Source organism: Pteropus medius, unplaced genomic scaffold (assembly GCF_902729225.1).
Source record: "Pteropus medius unplaced genomic scaffold, Ma_sr-lr_union100, whole genome shotgun sequence".
Classification (NCBI taxonomy): domain Eukaryota; kingdom Metazoa; phylum Chordata; class Mammalia; order Chiroptera; family Pteropodidae; genus Pteropus; species Pteropus medius.
Genome location: NW_024349227.1, coordinates 946371 through 965555, shown reverse-complemented (window position 1 = coordinate 965555; position 19185 = coordinate 946371). Strand labels below are relative to the sequence as shown.

General features: G+C 42.1%; 1 protein-coding gene across 6 annotated transcripts in view; it reads left to right on the top strand.

Moving 5' to 3' along the window:
- Positions 1-9706, top strand: part of LOC120618004 (uncharacterized) — a 22361-nt gene extending 12655 nt beyond the window's left edge. For 3 of the 6 annotated variants that reach the window (XM_039881896.1, XM_039881893.1, XM_039881895.1), the window contains exons 2-6: positions 5991-6251; positions 8205-8253; positions 8541-8647; positions 9110-9162; positions 9425-9706. In XM_039881896.1, the coding sequence (XP_039737830.1) occupies positions 5991-6251; positions 8205-8253; positions 8541-8647; positions 9110-9162; positions 9425-9583 (629 nt within the window). In that variant the 3' untranslated portion in view covers positions 9584-9706. Of the gene's footprint in view, positions 1-983; positions 1332-5990; positions 6252-8204; positions 8254-8540; positions 8648-9109; positions 9163-9347 lie in introns of those variants that run through there. The other 3 variants (XM_039881897.1, XM_039881894.1, XM_039881898.1) reach the window with 3 other exon arrangements.
- The last annotated feature ends 9479 nt before the right edge of the window (positions 9707-19185 follow it).

The window sequence follows — 19185 nt, the reverse complement described above, 5'->3', positions numbered from 1 at the left end:
ATTTTCAATAAGAGTGTGCTCTTGTTTTATATTTAAATTACATGTCTATGTATTTAGATTCTTTGCATTTTCCTCCCTATTTTTGAAATCCATCAGGTACGGTTGACGATAAAACCAAAAAGTAGATTAATATCCTGCTCACATTTCTGTGACATATTCACTGAAACCAATGGTTTTAAACTCTTTTATTTTTATTTGTTGGCACTCTACCTTTTTCTTACCAAATTTTTTCAACAATACGAATAGTTTTATTTCATTTCTTCTATAGGCAGCTTTTCATTTTTTGTTTTTGGTTCAATATCTTTTTTTCTCTCCAGTACTTTGGGAGAAATAATATATGAGCTTAGTATTTAATTTTAGAATTTGTAACTTTAAAAAATAATATGTAGCAAGCGATGAAATTTAACTACAGTTAATTTTCATCTTGAAGAAATTTTCTTTAATGCATAAACCATAGCTATGCTTTAACTAGCAGTTCATTATGTAGAAATCTCTAATTTATGAATATAAAGTAATTATTTTGTGAATATGTAATGGTAAATGAGCATTAATTACTTCAAAAGGGAGTTATATCATAAGGAAATCTGGTAGATTAAAATTAGGAACTCTGAACTATCATTCAGGCAGACAATATGATTTATAATGCAAAATTTCAAATTTAGCCAATACACAAATACTAATAGAGGATTTTTAAAAATTTAGATAAATATCAAAACTACAGGTAGAAAAGCAGCTCCTTGTTTGGAAGCACTAGTTATTGTAGATGTTTTAAATCAGCAAGTCTTTATCAAACTCATTCTGCCTCGACTTATGAAGCAAGTAAATATCAACACTTAAAAAAAGTCTTCTGTCAGAAAATTATCATAATAAACAAATTTTTGTTAAGTAAGATATTTTACTGTTATCTGCCAGAAAATGATTGTAATAAGACTATAACTCACCTACCTTTGCAGTTAGCAGTTAAATAAAAATATGGGAAAAACTCAAAATAATAACGAAGTCTATGATGTGGGTAGTCTCCTTAGATGTCATGTCCTTGAACAATGAACCACCCGAACAACCGTCCTTGGCTACTGTAAACATTTGCATGGCCATTACAGTTAAAAAAGTGCTTCCACGTACGTAGAAACAACCTGTGTAGGAAGTGGAGGAAAGGCTAAGGGATCATGAGACCTGTGTTTGGATGCTGGTCATGCTATTTGCCGTGACCTTGGGCAATTCACTCACCACTCCCCAGCAAATCTTGGTCACCTCATCTACAAATGGGGAGCAGTACATCTAATCCTTCCAACTGCTACCTGGAAGGCACAGGAGATCCCTGCTTCTGAGTGGTAAATGAAATTATGAGATGTGCATGAAGTTTTCACTTGGTACTTGATAAAATGTGCTTTCTTAAAAGTTTGTATTATGTTTTCCAAATTGAATAAAGTATATGTGCGGGGCCAGTACAGGGCAGCAAGTCTAATGAATTTGGGATCAGTTAGGCCACGTGTAGACAGTTGCGTTTCATGTGTTCACTGGTGATCTTCTGTAGGAGCCCCAGAGGCTGACATTCTGATTTTCTTAGGAAGCCAAATGTGAAGGCAGTTGTTTGAGGCTTGCAAAGAAGCCACTGTGCAAATTGAAAACATAAGATGATCTTTAAAGCAACCCTCAACCAATAAATGGCTCTGTTATAAACCTCAAGAGGACACAGCATTTCTATTTTGAGAAATGAAAATTTGCAAAAACAACTAGAAAAGCACTTAAAGTCCCAGAAATGGTGAAAGTATTTATTTCAGATGAAGTCAGAGGAAGTTTGCTTGCACGTCTTCCTCCCCTCTCTTCCCGATGGCCCTGCTTGATTACAGCAGTACTTCTGCGGCCAGCCTGGAAAAAAGGAGTGTGTCTGTTTATCAGGCATTGATTGTGGGCCTGCTATGTTCTGGGCACTGGCTTTTGTGCTGGGAAAACAAGTCAAATCAAACATGATCTCAGTCCACACAGGGCTCTTGAAGTCTAGTTTGGGAACTATCTTTCTTGCACCCTGTCTTCCTAAGGTTCTGTCCCTCCTTCCTTCCACCATCCTTGATGACAATTTTCCATCCTTTTCAAGTACCCAGTACTTCTTCTCTTATCAATGATTTCAGATGTTCATTCAGGGAAAAATGACTTCGTGTTCCAACTGCTGTGCCTTGTTTCAGAGCACATTGGTTTGTCCACAGTCTCAGCACTGCCCATAGGTATCCTTCCCATTGTCCAAGACCAGCACAAATGCCACCTCCTCCAGGCAGCCTTCCCTCATCACTCAAGTTAGGAATGACTTGTCCTTTCTTTCTGATCCACTTATCCTTTAGCACTGACCATACATCTGCCTTTTTTATAGCTGTTGGTGTCAATAGATATCTTCCCTGATAGACTAGGGTGAGAGGATGAGGTGGGATAGCAACTCCCTGCGCCCAGGGCCCATGTCTAGTTACAGTTCCTCTCTACCCCTGCAGCCTGCCTTACCCTGCTGGGTACATTCTATATACTTAAAAAAAAAAAAAAGACTGGATTGGATTTATTTTCTTTGATTTTAGCTGCCCAGAATTAGCTCAATCAAACTCCTGTGTTGCTGGCATTCTGCCATCATGGGTCTTATGTTTTATTTATTTAATATTTTTCTTATTTTTCTTTCTTTATTTTACCTTTTTTTCTTTCTTTTTTCTGTTTTCTTTTTCTTTTAAATATTTTTCTTTAGTATTTATTCTCCATGCCCATTTCCCTTGACCCAACCACTCCACTCCTGCCATAGACATACACTCTCATTTCATTAAAGTGCAACCTCCTAATCTATCTAAATAACCATGAGGTTATTTGCACATTTATGTGAGCTTCAGTGACACTTGGCATTGTTTTGGATTGAATTTGCCTTTGGCTAAGGGAATGAAGAACTTTGTTGCAATTTCAGGCACCAGCAGCCAGTGAAGAAGTGTTTGGGGCAGGGCAGGTGACCCCTGGCACCGTAGTGGGAGGCAGCCTGCTTCCTCTCCAGGCTCCCTCCATCTTAGAGCCTTGCGTCCCCACACCTGAGCTCTGTCCCATCTGGCAGAGCTGTCTACACAGCTGCCATATTGCCAGCCGAGAGGCCCCAGAGTCGTTCTCTGACAAGAGATTATCTGTCCTCCTTGACATATACTGCTATTTGAGAACACCCTTCTCTGTTTCTCTTGTGTCTTTTGTGTTGCACCCCCTGATGGACCACACTTTTGGTGAAGTATGCTTTTCCTGCCCCCTGGTGAAGAAATGCCAGGGGTACTTAGACCAGCGTTTCTCAAACTTTTTGGTGCCAGGGTCCCTTTACACTCTGAAAAAGTATTAAGGAACCCAAAGAGCTACTGCTTATGTAGATTATACCTATTTATTTGCCATACTAGAAATTAAAACTAAGAACATTTAGAAATATCTATTTAATTTAAAAATAGTGCTAAAACCATCAAATATTAACATAAATGACATATTTTTATGTAAAATAAACATACTTTCCAAAACATAAAAAATGTAGTGAGAAGAAAAGCATCGTTTTACATTTTTGGCAATCTTATTAATATTAACATCTGGCTTGGTAAAAGACAGCTAGATTCTCGGATCTTCTTCTGCATTCAGTCTGTAGCCGCATCACACGTCACGTAGCCTTTAGAAAATGCCACTGTACACTTGAGCAAGAGTGAAACAGGCAACCAGTATCTCAGTACTACTATGAAAATTCTTTTGACCTCGTCGACATTCAGAAAGGATCTCTGGAACCCCCAGGGGGTCCCCAGACCACAATTTGAGAACTGCCCACCATCTTAGACCTTCAGTTTCTTGATGGCAAGGCCATTCCCTGTTCATCCTTATAGCCTGGGTTTTAAGCAGGATATGGTTGGGACTCAGTAAACCCTGTTTGAAATACTTGGAAATATCCATGCCATTAAGGGTTACGCCACCCATCCCAGCCCCCTGGGAAACACTCCACTTATTCCAGTGCTGCTAGTGCTGACGGTGTTTGGATTCTGATGGAGGACAGCTTCTAGAGGCGCTGGCAGTTTTGTTGAATACCCTCAGCGGTCTCAGATCTCTGTCCTTTGAGGACCATTTGATTTTTGGAAATAGCCAAAGGCCATTTAGAGTGAAAAATGGTCATTAATAGGGGTAGTCAATTGGGTAACACTACATTTAAATTTTTTAAAAAGTCACACTGACTTCTTAATATTTGGATTGTAAAACTACTTTAATAACTATTCCCCTAATTCTATACATATTCACATATGTGCAAAATGTTTGTTCGGTTTAATAATTGCACCATCATTTGAAGAACAAAACTTGGAAATAATCTAAATGTCCACTACCAGGAGACCAATTAAATAAACTGTGGGCATCCATAGACTAGAACAATCAGCAGCTGAAAAAAAGAATGAGAAAGTTGTGCACATATTAATAATAAATTAACTCCAAGATACATTAAGTGAAAAAGCAAGAGGCAGAACAATGTATATAGCATGCTATAATCTGTAGGAAAAAAACTGTATTGTGTGTGTCTATATGTCTGTGTGTATCTATGTGTTTGTTTGTATATACATAAGGCATATAATAGTTTGGAAATGCTTGTTATCTCCAGAGAACAAAACTAGCTGGCCAGGGTGAACGGTGGAAAAGCAGCCTTCAAGGACTATTCCTTTGTACCTTTAAAATTCGAAACCATATGAATGTTACCTAATAAAACAACTTTTAGAAGCCTCAATAGCATGATTATCAGAAGAAATGTACGATGTATAAGGTGACATGTGCAAAGGGAATATTAGAAGGGGACAGTGTGATGCCTTTGTGGAAAAAATTAGTAATTTTTGTAGTCATGCCTTATTTTTCTTACTCTTGCTTCATTTCACAAAGAGGGAAACTGAGTCCAGGTAGGCTAAGTGACTCATCCACATCACTTGGGCAGGGGATTTCCATACTGCTCCTTCAGATCCCTGTTGGGGAATGTGGTGGTAGGGAGAAGACAGAGGGTGACAGATCCTCTTTCATTTCATCTTAAACACACTCTCTCCTCACCTCCCACCTGAAGCAAAGGCTGGAGGCCAAAGTAGGAAGTAAGTGCCTTGATAGTGGCTTGTGGGTTCACACCCTCCCCACTCTCTTCCCCAGGCCACCCACATACCCAGGCAGAGCACCTCCTCCTCCAACCTCCTCCAAGACATTGTTTTTGGTATTTGGTTGGCAAGCCTCCTCTTTTTCCAAAATTGGCTTTACCTGGTTCAATCCTCACCTACTTTATGACACAATTTGGTTGATTCAAAGTGACTTTGGTCTGTTTCAGATCAACTTCTCCTTCAGAGGTTAAAGATTTGCCAGCAACCAAGGGATTCAAAAGGCTGTGGCGGAGGCTCGCCACAATTCCAGCAGAGGTTGAGTGGTGATATAAAGGAGTCTCTGGCATTCATTCATTCATTCAACACATATGTAATGAACCTATTCATTGTGTGAGGCACTGTTCTAGGTGCTGGGGACAGAGTGATGATCAAAACAGTTAAGATGTCTGTTCTTGTGGAGCTTACTTACATCCATTTGTTTGTTTGTTTGTTTATTTAAATTACTGAAGTGACATTGGTTAATAAAATCCAATAAATTTCAAGCGTACAATTCAATAATATGTCAAATGTACATTGCATTGTGTGTTCACTGCCCAAAATTAAATTTCTTTCTGCCACCAAATATTTGACCCTTTTTACTCCTATACACCTCCCTGGACCTAACATTCTAGTGATGAGAGTCTGACAATAATCAAGTAAACCAATAAATGATCGAGGTAAATTCATATACTAATAGATCAGAGGGGGATGTGGCAGAGAGGTTGGGGGGCTGACTTCGGACCATGTGTTTGGGGAAGGACTATGTGAAGATGCCTTCTTTAAAAGAAATGCTACCTCGCTGCCTTTAGAGGCCCTGCCCTCCAGTGGCAAGATTCTAACATTCTCCACATCCAAAAGGTTCTTGTGGAAGAATGAAAGAGATAGAGGTGAAGAGAGGAGCCAGCTCCCTGGGGTCCTGTGTCTGCCAGCTGCTACTAAATACCTCTGAGAAACTCTGCCTCCAGCTCAAGGGGACCACCTGTCCTGAGAACTTCAGTACCTGGGACAAGAACCCCCTGAGTGGATCCCTTGTCAAAATGAATTGGACCAACTGTATGTTCCAAGACTCCAGAGCCAGCGATGCCTTCCTGTATAACTCCACACCATTGTTCTGCTCAGGTAAGACCAGCTGGAAATAGGCAAAGTGGCTATTACTGTTAAATAATAGTCTGAACGTTTAGGTCTTAAACAACCCTTCAAGACAGGTATTCATGCTATGCCCATCTCACAGATGAAGAAAACGAGGCTCAGAATGGTTAAGTGACTATCCTAAGATTACGCATAGGAAGTGTCTGAGACTCTGGTCACTGGACTCTCAATCTCAGGCTCTTCAATGATATCATCCTCCATGCTCATTCCCCTCACCCCCACCGACCCTCTTCTGTCTTCCTAGGATATGTCCTTCTCTTTCTGATCCTAGATGGACACCCTCATGCTGTCTGTCCTTTTTGCTATAAACAGGTATGCCTACCACAGCCAACCTCCCCCAGATAGTGTCCTAGACTCTCCTCTCATCACTCTGAACTTACATGTGACATTTCACCCTACCCTGCCCCACACATCAAGCCCTGTGACTTGGTACCTCATCTTGGGAGTTAGTGATATAGACAATGGGAAGATCTGGTTTCCAAGTTCCCTCCCTACGCCTTGCCCAGAAGGTGGGCAGGAGCTGTCAAAGAGAAACTTGATGAGGTCAGCCATCTTACTCAGAAAGGGGACAGGAAAAAATGCAGAGAGGAAGTGAGACGTTAAGGTGCCTGACACAATTCCATCTGGCCTTAGTGCCCTAGGAGGCTGTGATTCTTGCTGCATCTACCCCTGGGTGCTATTTATCGTCAGTGGATATTAGATTGCCTTATTGATCCTGTATATTCCCTCTGCCTTACCTTGGCAGCAGTTTCTGCATTTGGGTGCCTGAGTAGGCAGCTCCCTAAGACATGTGTTTGGAGGAGTGTTGCCCTATGATTGGGAATGAATCACACAGCTCCACTTTATTGGGAAGGAAATAAGAAGAGGTCTGAGTGCAGGAAAAAAGAACTTTGGGGTTGGAGTTGAAAACATGACACGTCCTGGATCTATCAGTTAACCCACATGGTTTATACCTAGACAGCAGGAGAGTTTGGCTAATATGTTTTAAGATTCCTTGATGAAGGAGAAAATTTTCACAATGTGAATAATGGGACCACTACTTCCTCACCACACCATGGACAGGCTCTCATACTTGCCACCTCCACCCGGTTTCAGACCAACTAGCTGATGTCCTGACCCCTTCCTACCCACTCCATGCCCTTCCAAGTGTACCTAACACCTGCATCATCCTGGCTGTCTTCTTTCTGGACCTCCTGTCATATATGGTAACCTTTAATCCTTTGTAAGAATGGTAGAACTCAAGACTGAAATGATTATATAAAGGCAGCAAAGTGTAGTGTTCATAAATGCATAATTTTAAGTCAGAGAGACATGACTTCAAGTCCAATTTCTGCCACCTACTAGGTCTATGACCTTGAGCTGGTTTCTTTACTATAAGATGGAAATAATAATTATTCCTATCTCATTGTCTATTTATAAAGATTAGATGAGATAATAAATATGACCAACATATATTAAGTCCCCAATAAATGATGGCTAATATTACCATTTAGATCCTCTAGAGCTCATTTGCATGTGTATTATCTTAGTCAGTTTAGGCTGCTATAACAAATTACCATATACTAGGTGGCTTATAAACAGAAATTTATTTCTCATAGTTCTGGATGCTGGTAAGTTTAAGATTAAGACCCTGGCATGTTCAGTGTCTGGTGAGAGCCCACTTCCTGGTTCATAGACAGCTCTCTTCTCACGGGTAGAAGGGGGCGAGGGGGATCTCTGGAGTCTCTTTTATAAGGGCACGAATCCCATTCATGAGAGCTCCACCTTCATGATCCAATATCTCCCAAAGACCTCACCTCCTAAAACCATTACACTGAGAATCAGGTTTTAACATATGAATTTTGGCAGGACACAAACTTTCAGCATGTGTATAAGAATTACTCTCAAATTTTCTTTTTTCCCCCTCTCTGTCCCTTTCTTCAGAGAATATCACCACCCCGAATCCAGAGACTACACCTGAAGAACGGAGCAGGTGGGTAAGGGAAGGGCTGGACCTATGGAGGAGCGCTGGGGATCTTGGGAAGGGTTCTATTTGGCCCAAATATGAAGACTGGTGTAAATGGGACCATAGCCATGGAAACTAGGGCAGAGGAGAGAGGTTCAAAATGGGAGCAAGAGATAATTAGCTACTGAGGACATAGAAACACAGACGTAGGAGCTCTGTAGGAGTGGGGAGGTCCCTGGGCGCTTTTATGAATGGTCACCAATGCTAGCCAGGGCAGCTGGAGTGTCCTCATTTCTCTTGTTTGCTTTCCTCAGCTTGGGCACAGCGGCCACAGCCATTTCCGGTTCCATTGGTGTTATAGCCCTTATCTTGCTCCTGGTGGGTCTCTTGTCCATGACCCTGAAGAAATGGAGGCATGAGAGTGAGTTGAACAAGTTGGCTCTGGAACTGGAAATGTAGAAGGGGGAGAAACTTGGGGTGGAGATGGGGCAAGATTTGCAGGGAGAAGCGTGGGTAAGCTGTATGGTCTCTTCTGTGAAGCTGCAAGGGACTCTGCATGTAGCAACATTTATTTATGACACAAATTCTTTATGCTGAAAGCCATCTGTATGTACACTATGGTTCATATGCACCAACTAAAAGAAATATTGATGCCAAATAATCTCATCTAAATAATAACCAAAAATTATAAAGTGCACCAGTATCACCCCCTCCACCCCCCACCCCTGTCTCTTCCTGAGCATTTAGCTGAGTCTCAGAGGCCCAATGGGTTGAACATGGTAGATTTTGAATTTCAAAGTTTAACGCGAAGTCTAACAATCAACCAAGTATAGATGGTTATTGTCCCAATTCAGGCTGACTCTGAGTTTGTTAATTTTTCTAGGACTATTTAAGAAACAACTGAGGCATCAGACCAACTTTCTCTACAAATCCTCGGTAAGGAGAGTTAAGTCATACCTAGAGGGGCTCCCAGTCACCTCTGCCATGATTTCATGCTCTTTCCTAGATAGACCCCATACATGGGTGGTGGGTATGAGCCAAGAATAGCCCTAAAGGAAATGTTTTTGAAAATCGAGGGTATCCATCAGTAGGAACCCAGTGTTCCACTTGCTGTCCTGTAGGAAGCCCAGTAGCGGGTTTGTCTCTGGAAGCTCTGGTGCCCGGCCATCTGACTCTAACTGTGGTCCTGTCTCTAAAGCAGCTTTCCTGCCATGCTGATGCCGTATATTCCAACGTGATCAACCTGGCCACCCGGAAAGAGGATGACTTCGCTGTCTATGCTAATGTGCCCCCTTTTGATCGTCCCAGGAGGACATCACCAGACCAAGTGGAATATGCCTCCATTGTATTCCACTGATAGGAAGCCAATGAGATGCTTCAGCACAGAGAGTCAGCCCTATGCCCTGGCCAGGTCCTGACATGGTTTTTGCTTTAGATGTATGTGCGTTTGTGTGTTCAAAAGTGCATAAAGCGTATTCTGATGGAGGTAAATGACTGTGTATTTCTTTTTATTTATTGGAAGCAAGGTACAGTCCTAATGAAAAGAAATGACATATGTGCAACAAGGAACATGCTCGTCCTAACCACCTGCAGCCCCAGGTCCCTGAGACAGACTGGCCAAAAAGGGAGGCCTTTCTAGCTCTTGCCCTTCCTGAAGCTAGGTCTGAGTAGAGAAATTTACACTATTCAGGGCCCAGCTTCTGGATTTTGTCTCTTCTGTTCTGCCCTGTCAGGAATTAATACCCTGTAGGAGTTCATTGTGAGTCATGCTCCTGTGTGCGGAGATGTGAATGGCTGACGACCTTGAATGTCTGGACAATACCCCAAGGGTTGGGGGAGGAGGTGTGGGGGCAGGGGTGGGGCACTGCTTCTTAGAGAGTGAGACGTGAGCTCCCACAAAGAATGGAGGGCCATCAGGGAAGGAGCTGGAGAAGAAGCGCCTAGAGTAGGTGGGTAGATGTGGTGACTAAGGACAGCTCCCACGGGAACTTCAGAAGATGTCTGGAACTTTGCGATTAAGTCACTTCTATTTCCATTCCTTTAAAAACATTTATCAAACACCACCATGACCTAGACTCTGGGAATATAGTGGTGAACCCAACAGACAAACCCTCGTGCAGCTTACTGACTAGGAGAGGGAGACAAGCAATGAACAAATAAGCAAATGCATGGAGTGCCAGGTGGTGGCATGTGCTATGAAGAAAATTAAAGCAAGTTTTAGAAGGTAGGGAATACCAAGTGGGAGCGGGTTGCTCTTGGATTGTCAGGGAAGGCTCACTGACATTTGACCTGAGAAAAAACCGAGAGTAAGACCTGAGGATAAATGAGGAAGAACATTCAGGAAGAAGGGGCAAGAAGTGCAAAGGCCCTGAGGTGGAGCGAGACTTACATGATCCAAGAACAGCAAGGAGGTGAGTGTGTCTGGAGTGGAGGGGGCGGCAGGGGAGATGAGATTTGTGCAGCAAATCAGCTCCAGAGTTTGGGAATCAGTGATTCAAGGCAGTGTTTCCTGCAGCATAGTCCATGGAACGTTAGTGCAGAGCTCACTGGTCCTTTGGGGCTCCTGCCTCTGGCTGTACCGCTCTCTGCACTCCCATTGCTCCCATTGTTAAAATCCAGATTTCCCCCTCATTTATAGGTGCCTGATTCCTGGTCTCCACTGCACCCTGATCTTGTCATCACCCAAGGTGATATCAGTGGCAACGTAGACAGACAGTCCTCCCTCCCTCTGAATTCAGAGTTCCCCAAAGTGTGTTCATCTAGTTGTGGAAGACATTAATAGGTCAACGGAGATGGAGAGATTAAATGACATGGCTAAATAAGTTTGGGAAATAATGAATAAGCAAAAAGTAATGGAGAAAAAGAAACTTTTACTTAAAATCAAGCTGAAGGAAGCTACTTTTTGTCTTCTAAGGAAGATGGCATGGTTCACATCAGTAAGAAAAACATACCTTATGGCTTCATCCACTTATAGGGACAGGTGAGGGAAGGAGAAGGGAGGAAGGAAACCTGACAATTTCCAAGCCTCTGCCACCTTTTCTGCATTGATAAAGGGCAAGTTCTGGAGTAGACAGTTTTTGTTTTAATGGAGATGTATAATGATCATGTGCCCTGGTTTTCTGGGGACTTTCCTGGTGTATGTCTGTTGTCCCAGTGAAATTATTACTAGGTCCCCTTTCACTCTCACAAGTGTCATAGTTTGGATGATAAATTACGTGGTCACCTGTTAACAAGATTTTGAAAGTGAAAAGTAGGTCCATGAGATCAAGTAAGGAGGGAAAAGAGAAGTTGTCTTGTACAATAAAATGAGGAGCATGGAGTTGGGATTGGGGAGAAGGGTGCTGGAAGAATCGCCCGTTAGGGGGATAGCGAGGAAAGCTTCGAGGGGAAAGGGGGCTGAAATCACGGAAAAGACTTGCACCGCTGCGACCTCAACGAAGGCTGTTGAACACACTAATGCCGTTGCGGGTATTTTGGGGAAGGGAAAATCATGCAAAGGAGACTGAAATCCACATCTTGGTCAGCAGAGAGCAGAAATAAGGGGGAAGTAGTAAGAGGTGCAATATAAATGAGTCTGACAGTTCAGGGGGGAGGCTGAACTCAGAGCCAGGAGTGACTACAAGAGCACGAACCCTCTGGAAATGCTCAGAAACTGCAGGGAGGGCACCAGAGTGTCCAAATAACCTACATGTGGGAGACTGTGCCAATGTGTTTAAATCTTAACGGATAGGTTGACCTCAGCATAAATCTGGGTTGTAAAATTTAAACAGGTTTTTTTCATTGCAAGACTTCTCAGAGCCTTCAATATGTAATGTACTTTTTGAAGAGCCATATATTTGTTATTTTTTAAACTCCTATTTTCTCATAGAGCATCTCATAGGACAGGAACTGTTCCTTATGAGGAAAGAGCTTGTTTAAGGGGGCACCTGCCCAGGCGGCCCTATGACGTGGGACCCCAGTGACAAGGCTAACTCTATTCTTCCCAGTGAAAGTGCAGAGTAGCTATTAGACTTTCATGTGGGCAAATGGGGTGGCTCTGCCTGGCCTGAAGCCAGGAAGCCCCCTCTACCAGCCTTGATTTGTGCCCAACAGCCCCAAATCATTAGGAAGGCAGCAAGAGACATCTCTCTGGGGCAAGCAGCTCTCAGCTGGGAGCAATTTTGCTCCCCCTCCCATGTGAAAATATCTGGAGACACCTTTGATGGTCACAACACAGTGTGGGGGGGTGTGTTCTACTGGCATCTCATGAGTAGAGGCCAGGGATGCTGTTAAACATCCTACAATGCACGGGACGGCCCCCCACAAACAGAGTTATCCCACATAAAATGTCAACAGTGACGCAGTTGAGAAGCTCCGGTCCAGGGTCTTCCTGGAGCTTGTGTGTGAGCCTGTCCTGGTGCTGGTTCCTACAGAGATCTAGAAAGTGTTGCCCAGGCTCTCTATGCCTTAAGCTTGAGAGACGTGGTAATTCCAACAGCAGTAAAATGAGCACTAGATAATGATTAGGAAATCTCTCCGCAACTAGAAGGATGGATGATCAACCAACCTGATTTGCCTGAGACTGTCTAAGTTTTAGCAGTAAGAGTCATAGGTTCCAGGAAATCGCTCAGATCTGGGCTGTTGGCTCCTAGGGCTCTCCAACACTGAATTAGCCTTTGTAGTTTTGAAGCAAGCAGCTGTCCTTCTCAGTTAGGATGGGAGAATTCTGGACTTTCAGCTACAGCCCTGAGGGAAGTGACTTGTATGATCTAAAGAGGCCCAGGTATTGGGCATTAAGACAAATTCCTCCAGCTCTTCTTTAAAAAAAGCTGTCCGCACCCCGAGCTGGGCAGGGGTAGCTGTCTTTCTCTCCTTGCCAGCCACCCACACCCACGGTTCCAGCTTGCATCACTCTCGGAGGAGCTGCTCAGTGCATTTTGCTGAAAGAATGAATGGATGCTGTTTTTCTAGAAGATTCTTGGGAAATTCTGTTAAGTGAGTTGAGGAGCTTCTCAATGTTTGGTCATGTGGCAGTTGTTATTTCTCCTGCAAGGCTCTGAACATATCCAAGGAAATGGTATCTGTTTTAACAAAGGCAGGGATTTGGAACATCAAACACTTTGCAAAATCCTGAGAGAAATCTCTCTACATGACTGGAAATGAGGCTCACCTGCTCTCTTAATGTCTTTATCAGAGGATAGAAAAAAGCCAGCTTCTCAATGCCCAGCAGGGAAGTGTTTTATTACTGACATTATTTAGAATTACTGGTGCATGGTGATAATAAAAAGCAGCTTGCCTTTAGTTGATTTTTTCTTTTTTTAATTATTATTATTTTAAATCTCCTACAGACAATTCACCCCTTTCATGCCTGCTTCCAGATGGACAGCTTCCTCTGCCACCTGCCCCTCCATCTTGGTTCACCATTCTCCTTTCAGCTGTCAGTCTTGGCCCTTCACTTACTGTGTAAAACCTTTGTCAAGTTAATGAATTTCCCTAAGTCGAGGTTTTCTCATCTGTAAAACGAAAATAATAATGACGACCTCAGAGATAGGTATTATCTAATGATGTTATATGAAAATATTCTGCAAACTATAAGATGCTATAGAGAATGTAAAGAATCATTATCAACTGATTATGTCACAGTTGATTAAGTTACAAGGAGTTATTTCTCGCTGATGAGCTGACTGGACTAGATCGGCAGGACTATTTTGTTGTCATTAGAAGGAAGTGGCAATTATTGGTTAACATATTTTTTCTTAGAATCTGCCTCAAGTTTCATTTGGCATCAGCTCCTCACCATGGGAACTCAATAAATAAATCAATCGCTGGCCAATAATTTTTCACTTCCTTAGGAATGGGTGATCCAGGTGAGGAGTTGAAACAGACACAAAACAGGGAGAAAATTTGTGTGCAAAATAGGCTAGCCCGGATGGAGGAAAGGACACCCTCAGTGTGCAAAACTCCTAACTTGCAAAAGTGTGGAGGGATGGTCCTTATTTCCAAGAGTCTTGTTTTTATAGGAGGATGTATTTTAGGTTTTGTAAAAATAGTTTACTCCCTTAATATTCTCAGAAAATATGTTTCTGGGAATAGATGTTAAAAACTCAATTTACTGAATTTGCCAATGTCCCCTGGATACACCTCAGATGTGGCAATCTTGACTATGCACAAAGAAAGTTGGGGGACAACCAGAGGCCCCAACAAGTAAGACGAATGTTCCTTGAGGCTTAACATCTGTGCACTCCCACTCCATTCCCCTTGAGTCCTTGTCATGCCCTTAGGGTCTCCTTGGCAGGCTCCACCTGTCCCTCAGATATTACAGCACTTCGGGGAGCCTCCTGGCCCTTCGTCCTCCACTCTACTCCCAAAGACTTCAGTGACTTCTGTTTTCTGATGCCACTGATATCTATATCTCTAACTGCAGACAGACACGCACATCTAACTGCTTACTGGACTTCACCTTTTAGGTGTATAATAAAACAATAATGATGATAATGATATATACTTATACTGTCTTTACAAGGTATAAACACTTAAATAGTTTCTACAGACACTCTGTGAGTGCTTCACATATATTAACTTATGTAATTCTTACAACAGCACTTGAGAAAGTTATTATCGTTCTCATCTCCAAGAAGCTGAGTCATGGAGAGTTTAAACAATTGCAACAGATGGCTTCGGGGTCTGGGTCCTTTTATTTATTTATTTATTTATTTATTTATTTATTTATTTATTTTTGATGAATACATAGATTTTTTTTTAGGGAAGGCAACCCTTGGTTGACCTCATATATTGCAAAGACCTTGTTCGCTTACAATTCTTTATTTTTTTTATTTTTTATGTCTATAGCTCCTGATCTTCCTAGGTCGTCTCCCATCCAAGTACTAACCAGGCCCGACCCTGCTTAGCTTCCGAGATCAGACGGGATCAGGCTTGTTCAGTAGGGTCTGGGTCCTTAACCACTATCTATACTGGCCCCCTGTGTTCTCACACTCAGCGCACCAGGAAGAGAAGGCATTCTGCTGCTGCTTCATTACTCTCTATTTCACCTCGGTCACTCACTTGCCCGAGCTAAAAATGATCAGTCACCTTGGAATTCTCTTCCTTCCAATCACCAAATCCCCACTTCTACCTCCTACATATTTTAAAAATATGTTTAATTGCCTCTGTTTTTCTCTTCTCCAATCTACTCTCCACATTGCAACTAGAGGGTTCTTCTAAAAACAAACTCTGATCTTGCCCCTCTTCAATCAATCAATGCACAGTCAATGGATTCTTGTTGTCCACTGGATAAAGTCAAATTTATTAACAAGGCCCACTGTGATCCCTCCCACACCGCCTCTGCAGCCTCTTCACTCCCAACCTCCCTCTTCCCCTCCCCCTTTATCTTGGCTGGCTCTCAGTGTTTCAAGTGCACAGGGCTCTTTCTCTCCACACCGAGGCTTCGCTCATGATCTTTTCTCTGCTTGGAGCCCTCTCTCCACTCCCTAGGTCAGAGCTGAGGCCTTCTCTTTCCAGAGACTGTGATGAGGTCCCATGCTGGATGTCCCCTGTCTCCCTTTAACTTTCCATAATATAGCAGTCATCATACTTTTGTGTAATTTTTTATCTGAAGTCCATTAGGATAAGGATCACGACTATCTCTTCAGCTCTGTATCCCAGGTGTTTAGTCAGGTGCATCGTAGACGATCAGGAAATAACAGTAGAATGAATGAATGAATGAATGGCAGAACCATGGGAGGAAATAGCATAGTATCCATAGTGGCGAAGCTCTCAATATTTTATATAATTCTTTAAAAATATCAGCTTTATTGAGATAGAAGTCATATACCATACGATTCACTCATTAAAAGTATACAATTCCATGGTTTTCAGTATATTCACTGAGTTGTGCAACCATCGCCATATCCATTTTAGAGCATTTTCATCATCCCAGAAGAAACTCTGCACTCATTAGCAGGGTTTCCCTCTGAGTTATTATTTAGAGATAATAAACCTAACATTTGTAGAGTGTTTTATAGTTAACAGAGTACTTCATGTGGGCTCATTGATTCTTGAACAATTTGGCGAGGTGAGCATTTTAATGCACCTGTCACTGAGTTTAAACTTCAGTTTATGGAGTGAGACCTTTAATCAATAAAAAGTTTAATCTGAAATAAAGGGGAAGGTTGGTGGGGGTGGCCAGTGGGCAGAACTCCTGTCTATAGGCTGCTGACTCTAGAAAGGCACAGGGCTGGGTGCTTCATATGTGTTCTTGTATGACCATGCAGTGCTGTGACATGTTGAGTGTCCAAGTAACTCATAACTGATGCAGAAAGTCAATCAGGGGATAGAAGGTAGAAAAATATTGTATAAAGCAAATGGCTTTTAAAATAATAATAAAAGATGTGAATTTGAATCCTGATTTTGCTACTTACTACAATTCTGCTAATGTGGACAACTTAACCTTCCCAATTTTCAGTTTCTTTATTTTAAAACAGTATCCACAGTATCTTCTGTGTAAGTTTGTTGTGAGGATTAGATGAGTTAATGTGTATGAACCAACCGGTACAGTTGCCGTTGCTCAATAAATAGCAAAGCATTTTAGTACCAATAATAAACAGATTTTAAAAAATAAAACAGCCTTGAAAATAATTACTGAAAAACAATAATCCATTACTGTCCAAATTGTAGTGAAATGGACAGGCTCAAATACAGCTAATGGAATATGTGTTCTGAAGGCAGGATGTCAATATGATGCAAAAGCCATAAAAACACTTCCTTTTAACTTAGATATCTACTTCTGGAACTTCATCCTAAAAAATTAGTCTAAAACAAACAAACAAACAAAAGAAGCAAATGTGTACAAAGTTATCCATCATGGTGCTACCTCCAATAGTAAAAATGCTGGAAACAACTGACTGGTGACCAAGGGATGGTCTGGAATTTAGGGTTATATCAGCAAAGTGGGATATTAGGCAGCCATTACAAGTACCAATATACCTGTTTGGACACAGAGGGATCCACGTGGGCAAGCACCCTAAGGCAGGAGGGGCCTGGAAAAATGTGAAGAGAGAAAAGCTAACAAAGTGTCTGAGATATGGCTGAAAGGGTAGGTGGCTGCCTGTCAGTGGGAGCCTTATAACTTTGTTCAGGGTCTTGGATTTCGTCCTAAGTGCAGCGAGAAGCCACTGGAGAGTTTTAAGCAGAGAGTGACACAAACAGAATTGTGGGTTTTAAAAGCTCATTTGTTATAATGTGGAAAACAGTTTGGAAATCTATTTTAAAAAAAGCTCCAAGTATGCAGGGAAAGCATTATGCAAAAATATCTTAGAGTGATTGGATAGTGAGTAGGATTTTTTTTCCCTTTTCAAAAATCCCCTAATCTTGTTGACACACCATTTTCATCCCTTAAAAATGGAGAGAGAATTGATTGCGCTTTGGAGAGTAGCTGCAAGGGAGGAAAAGGCTGGGAAGGGATGTGGTCTTAGAAATGTGAGGGCGACAGCGGCAGGAGGTGAAAGTGTGTTATCCACCTCCATCAGCTGTTCTTTCTCCAAATTATCAAAAATAGCTTCCTGTTGATGTTAAAGATGTTATAACTCATTTATCACTGTTTTGATCTCCCCTTGAATCCTGTCCTTGGGGCTGGAGTCTATCAGCTCAAAGCAGAGAGAGGGGGGCCATGTCACAAAGGGCTGAGCAGATGAGCCCTGGGATGGGGTGCTCTGCAAAGAGCACAAGTGCCAATCCATTCCCGGCGCAGGAGCCGACTAAGTACCTTGTGAGTGAACCGTCATCTCATCTTGGTCGACTGCATGTAGTTAGGCAGTGTATGAGATGCGGGCATACCCCATGCATATGGAACAGCACTTTAATTCATTCACTCATTTAACCATGCCAGAAACATTTGTTGAGCACCTGCTAGGTACAGGCAGAGTCCTGGTGGCCGGGGATACAAAGAAGAAGATGACGTAGATCCTCAATAATTCTAACTTTGCTATTTAGAGCAGAGTCATAGATGATCTAATCAAAACTCTTACAATTCCCTGTGACGAAAGTGTAGTGCAGAGAGGTTAAATGCCTCTGATCTCCAGGTCACTGAGGTTTAACTCAACTTGACTTTCTATTGTTGCAACACTGTCTCAATGAGAGTACACACGGAGGACTCAAAATATGTCCTGTTCGGAGATACTTAACAACTACATGATATTGTGAGCTTTAGAGTAGCATCATAGAGGGTCCTAGTCCAAGAATGGTCCACACAGAAGAGCAGAGCCGTGTGAATGTTACTTGACTTCAGCTGTTGCCACTTCTACTAGGCTCATGTAAAAGGATGATTGAAGTAGCGAGTCAAGAATCTTGGTTTGATTCCCATAGCTTAATGGTACCTGGAGTTAATTACTGAGAGGACATGGCAGAGTCAGGAGCAGAGAGAAGTGTATATTGATACCGGCGAGGCGAAGCTGGAGGGTTCGGAGAGCCCAGTTAGGAAGGCACTCTGTACAGCTTCCAGTGTTCACATGCATTCCTAAGTCTTGTATGATAAAGGGGCTTTACGTTCTTAGTATAAGCTACGAAAGGAAAGGAAACTGCACCTACAGACATATTTCCACAGTGAGCTGACGCTACACTCAGGTTCCGACAACATTGAGAGGAACTCGGCCTGAGGGTGCCTTTCTAACTTTCATTTAGAGAATAAAAATGTGGATAGCTACCATGGGGCTCTGCCTATTTATTTATATTGTTTAACTTTAAATAAACTTATGAATTTTTTTTAAAATTAGGTATTTATTATTAACCTAATTTTACAGATGAAAAAACTGAGGTTCAGAAAGGTTAAGTGATTTTTCCCAAGTCCCTCACCTACCAAGTAGCAGAGCCAGGATTCAATTAAAGTATATTTGACTCTGAAGCCATTATTCTAACACTGGGTAACTTGTCCTAAGCAAGAGGTGACATTACAGGGGCCTATAAAGTTCTGCTTCTTATTTTTATATC